The sequence below is a fragment of the Arachis ipaensis genome, chromosome B10 (assembly GCF_000816755.2).
Source record: "Arachis ipaensis cultivar K30076 chromosome B10, Araip1.1, whole genome shotgun sequence".
NCBI lineage: Eukaryota > Viridiplantae > Streptophyta > Magnoliopsida > Fabales > Fabaceae > Arachis > Arachis ipaensis.
In genome coordinates, this window is record NC_029794.2 from 114550843 (window position 1) to 114556447 (window position 5605).

At 35.7% G+C, this 5605-nt stretch overlaps 1 protein-coding gene across 14 annotated transcripts in view; it reads left to right on the forward strand.

Moving 5' to 3' along the window:
- LOC107623210 (DNA repair protein RAD51 homolog B-like) overlaps nt 2106-5605 on the forward strand; it is a 6469-nt gene continuing 2969 nt past the window's right edge. For 3 of the 14 annotated variants that reach the window (XR_002355230.1, XR_002355231.1, XR_002355232.1), the window contains exons 1-8: nt 2106-2352; nt 2536-2587; nt 2705-3085; nt 3991-4144; nt 4269-4337; nt 4497-4585; nt 4976-5133; nt 5243-5468. Coding sequence is in view for 10 of the 14 variants with exons in the window: in XM_021113155.1 (XP_020968814.1) it covers nt 5243-5343 (101 nt within the window). In the remaining 4 variants the exon portion in view is untranslated. Of the gene's footprint in view, nt 2353-2535; nt 2588-2704; nt 3086-3990; nt 4145-4260; nt 4338-4496; nt 4586-4975; nt 5134-5242; nt 5469-5581; nt 5595-5605 lie in introns of those variants that run through there. The other 11 variants (XR_002355233.1, XM_021113155.1, XM_021113157.1 and 8 more) reach the window with 11 other exon arrangements.

The following is a 5605-nucleotide window of genomic DNA, read 5'->3' on the forward strand; positions in this document are numbered from 1 at the left end:
TTTTAAATTTTTTTTCAATAATTTTAAACGTTTCTTTTTATTCAGCATTTTGGTATAAAGTTAAAGGTTAAGTATTTTTTTCGTCTCGAAGATCTGAGGTCAAAATCAAAATTGTCTCTGACATTTTTTCGTATTAAAATCATCCTCAACATTATAAAATGTTATAAAATCGTCTTTTCGTCCATAAACAATATTTTTTGGACAATTTTATCCTTAAACAAAAATAAAAAACCCTCCTTACCCTCACCCTTTCCCTCTCCCTTTCGGATAATTATGCATAATCATGATCATTGCTGCATCTCTCTCTCTCTTCATCTTCCTCTTCCTTTCCTCATAGCCATCACCACTGCCACCATTATACCTTCTTCACCATTACACATTTTTCACTATCACCCACCCACAAACTAAATTCAGCAATAACAACAACCAAATTCAGTAACAACAAATTCAATAACAAATTCAGCAATTTCAATAAATTCAGCAACAGCAACACACTTTCAGCAACAGCAAAATCAAAATGAATCAACAACAACAGCAACATCCCCAAAATAAATTAACAGAAATTTTATATTTAACAACAATTCAGCAATCATCAACCGCAACTTCAGATCCAAAATCAAGAACAAAAGAAATTTAAAAAAAATAAAAACAAAAAGAAATGATGTTTAATGTTCTTCAAAAATTAAAAAAAAAAGAAGAACAAAAAGAGGAAGAAGGAAGTGACGGTGCAGAAACCTACTTCCATCAACCTCTGGCCGCCGCCACCCTCAGTGCGCTGGTTCTACCCTCCTTCTTCCTCCCCTTCTTTTCTTCTTCTACATCCTTTCAACTGCCACCCACTATCGCCGTCTATCGAAAGCCAACAACAACTACAAGCGCCGCCACTCCCTTCCTAGAACAAGTCACAGCACTGCCATGTCGGAGGATTCGAAACTGAAGATGACAAACTCGAAGACGCTTCTATCGATCCAACCACTCTCCGTTCTCCACCTTCCCAACCTCTCACAACTAACCTCACTCTTCCTACCCCCATCGATCCCCAACCTGATCTTAAACCCCCACCTCCGATCTCTCAAAACTACCTCCCACCACCTTCGATTTCTGGACGAGAATGAGTTCGAAGGCCTCCCCATCAAACATCCCTCCTGCGATCTCAATGTTTCCCACTCCGATTCCACTTTCCCTCTCACTCCTTTAAATGCTCTCTGCCTCTTTTGTTTTTTATTTTTATTTTATAATTTTTTTCAAGTAGATGTAATTTGGTGAAGGGGAGAAAAAGTCTAGGAAAAAGAAAGAGAGAAAGAGGTCCGGTGATGATAATGATTAATGAAGGGGTTTAGTGGGGGTAGGGGGAGAGTTTTTTTAGGATAAAATCGTGATAAAAATGTTGTTTATGGACAAAAGGACGATTTTATAACGTTTTGTAACGTTGAGGATGATTTTAATAACAAAAAAAGGTCAGAGATAATTTTAATTTTGACCTAAGACCTTAAGGACGAAAAAAATAGTTAACCTAAAGGTAATTAATTTATTAAAATATTGATAGAAGAGGATATTGGTTTTCTAGACTTTTCCTATATCAAACCAATACAATAAAGGTCCAAACCGTTTAATGAAAGTTCGTCGGATAAAATGGATGGATCTATATATTATTTTATTGAGTAATGTTAGGAAAGTAACATTATAGTAATTAATTTCAGCCAACATTATAGCAACTTGTCAAACAAGACACTACTAGAAAACTAGTTATTACAGACGGATGTTTCCGACGGATTTTATCCCACTGAAATACAGACGGAATTTCAGAGGGATTTTTTTGTCGGAAAACAAAAAAAATAGATTAGCATAAATTACAGACGGAAAAGAGAATCCGTCTATAATTCCGTCGGAAAAATTAATTTTTTTTTCGCGAAATGATTACAGACGGATTTTCCGTCTGTAATTAAGCAGACAAAATACGCATTTTATTAAATTATTACAGACGGAAAATCCGTCTGTAATTTAAAATTTCCGTCGGAAATATTAGAATAAAGATTTGAAGATCACGGTTATCTCTTCATTTCACACTACACTCTCGTGATTCCTCACTCATCCCTCTGAATGCTTCATCGGCGGCGCTATCAGCCATGCACCGCCGTCTCACGGAACCTCCATTGCACTCTACTTCCATCGGCCTTGCTCGCATCACTCCCTTCTGTCGCACCCCTTCCCGGTTCTTCTTCGTCGCACCCCTTCCGTCGGCCTTGCTCGCATCGCTCCCTTTCGAACCCTAATGTGCGTTTCTCTCTTCGATCTCGCCATGTTTGCTCTTTTCCACTGTGTTTCTCTCTTCGATCTTGCCTCAGCTATGCAGTTAACCCTAATCTCCTTTCTCTTTCATCGCTGTTTTCTTTCTTTCAATATCATCGCTAACTCTAACTATATTATCCTATTTTCCATCGCTAACTATGATTCTATTTCTTATTCTATGATAAGAACTTGTAACGGTTATAGTTTTTTATTTTGTGTTCTTATAAACTTGTTCGTGAAATCAAGGTTCCTGAATGCATTGACTAGTTTTATTTTTATTGCTGAGGAAGAGGAGGAGGTATGCATCTGCATTTTCTGTTGTCATATGTGTTTCATGCAAAACTGTTTGAAATTTTACTTGAACAATATGTTGCCTTGTATTTAATTTCTTTTTTCGTTTTTGGTTATTAAACAGGAAGTAGAGATAGAGTATGTGGAAGGTTATGATGAACTTGAAGAGGAAGATGACATGGAGGATTTTGTTAATTTTAGATACATTTCAATTCTATTTTTATGTATTAGTCTATTATTTTTCTTATATGTTGGAGGTGAAAAGTTGTGCATGTGGAGTTGGAGCTCTGTGGTTGAGTTTAGAAAAATGAAATAAACTAGAAAATGAACACATTTGAAAATCAAAAGCATAACAGAGTTTTCTAATGCAGCTGGAAGCTCTGAAGATGAAGAGGCAGAAGCAGCTGCTCAGAGAAGGGTGAAACAGAAGAATAAGTTAGCTTCAATGAAATCTGAGAAGGATTCTGTTGATCTTAAATCAAAGAAGGCAAAGGTCCTTGTTGAGGTAAATCTATATTACGCCCTTCAATTGAAAAAATGATATAATTTCTCTTTTAAATGCTGTTTTTTGTTCTGATATGAATTAATTTATGTAAACGAAAACTTGTCCAGAAGTTAACCACTTATTAATGGTGATTTAGGGTATAGGGATTCCAAAATTAATAAATAGAAAACCAAAACTACTACTTGTCTCTTTGCCTCATTGCCAAAACCACCACTGCCTTAAGCTTAGTGTGAAACCAAATCACTTTCATTCATTCATATTCATTCATTCATATACATCAAGGTGGTTAGATTAGGGGTGATTGATTTTAACTTGGGTGACTAATGAAAACCATTTGTTTATTGCTGACAGGCCCACAGAGCCATTACGATGGTGGGCCGGCGACATTATATTGGGCGGAAGGGATGAGCTCGGCGGTGGCACATGGTTGGGCTCCACCAGAGATGGAAGGGTGGCTTTCCTCACCAATTTCAGGGAAGTTGAAAGCCTTCTGGAACCCAAGACCAGGGGAGACTTGCCCCTCCTATTCCTTCAGGTCACACACTCCATCTGTTTGTTACTTTGTTTCTTAAGATCTTGTTGCTTTGAAAATTCATGTGACTATTTTCATATGGTACCAATTTCAAATATAATCTAATAACTTCATTTATATATCTTACGTAAACTGAGGAAATGTTGGTGATTTAGTTCATGAGTGCAAGAAGAAGCCGAGAAAAATAGAGCTTGTGAGAGATAATTCTCTTAGATTCATAGAGTAATGAACTAGAAAACTGAAATGTACAAAGGAACTAACTATTTATACTACCATAACAGTTAAACAGTTATTTATATCATCCATTACATATTTGCATCGTGTAATCTTAACATATTTATTTATAACAAATGAAAATACTGCAACATGACAGAGTAAGAAGAGTCCTCAGGAGTTTGCAGAGAAAATTGTTGAAGAGGCACATGTATATAATGGCTTCAATCTAGTTTGTATTGATATTTGCAGCTTCAATCTAGGCTGCTCAGAAAGGTATAATGAGTGTATGGGACAAAGCTGATATCATAAAGGTATTATGATATATAACACTTTGTAATTTGTATCTATTTTGATTTCTTTTTTCATTTTCTTTTGATTTCTTTTTTCATTTTCAATTTGTATCATATTTCGTGCTTACCTTGCAAAGGAATAAAGTGTATAGGACTCAATTGGAGGATTAGTCTTAGCATGAGTGATCCAGATCTTGTTCCACTTCTTATCCAGGTTCTTTAATCCATTTTCTTTCACTTTATTTTTATTCTTTTTAATTATATTAATTATAGACCAAGCTTAGCTGGTAAGGATGACCAGGGGGTAAAACGCATGAACCTGATTGCTCGTGCTGCTGAGTCAATTGCTGATGGGGATCTAGTGAATGTATAGATTCGAAGATATCGACAGTGGGGATCTGACCTTTGATTATTTTAATGGTAGCTGCTGCAGCTTCATTAGTACTGGGGATAAAATCTGAGGTGAGAAAACATGGCAGAGTTATAATGTTCCTTTATAGCAGAAACAAGTATCCTGCAGCTTCATTATCTCCATTTTGTTTCATTTGCCTTATTTTATGTTTGTGTAATGCTTCAAGTGTAGTAATATTTTCCTCTTATTTATTTAGAAATTTTTTTATGTTAATCATAGCTTTTATTGGATACCTTGCTATTTAGAAAATTGTTGTTTCATGAATTGGACAAGGCCTTGTAATTATTCTGACTTACTGCTTTGCATAATTATTGTGTCTTATCTGTTTACATCTTAAAATATTAGATTTTGTGAGCATGATTACTTTTGCTTAATTCACTATCAATTCTTCTATTCCTTCTAAGAGAACTGAATTGAGATATTGCATTATCTTGCTGCAGGCAGGAGGTCTTGTTTTTAGATAATGAGATTGCCTTCAATGAGGCTATCATTGAAGAAAGAGAGCAAGGCATTCAAGAAATTCAGCAGCAAATTGGTGAAGTAAATGAAATTTTTAAAGATCTTGCTGTGCTTGTGCATGAACAGGGAGCTATGATTGGTAACTTTCACCTCTATTCTAATTGAGTACATCTCCGTCTTAATCCCAAGTTTTTTATTTGTCCAGAACTTCTCATCTGATCTGATGCCAAGAATTTATATTTTTTTAGATGATATTGGGTCCAACATTGAGCAGTCTCATGCAGCAACTGCACAAGCAAGATCGCAACTTGCTAAAGCTTCAAAGACTCAAAGATCAAATTCTTCTTTGGTAATATACATTGTGTAATATTTGCTTTAAGATTTCACCTCTCACGTGTTGTTTTAGATGTTGGGTGTGGGAGCCGTGCTTCCTTGTTCTTCTTTTTCTTCTTCTGAGCTCAACCCTGCAATTCGGTCAGCTACTGACCAAACTATATCTTATCTGATTCTCTTTCATGGTTTTAGACTTGTTGGGCCTTTCTTAAACATATGTTTCTTTGTTGTTTCATGTTTGCTTATGTTGATAGGTCAGAGGTTTCATTTTCTGTTGG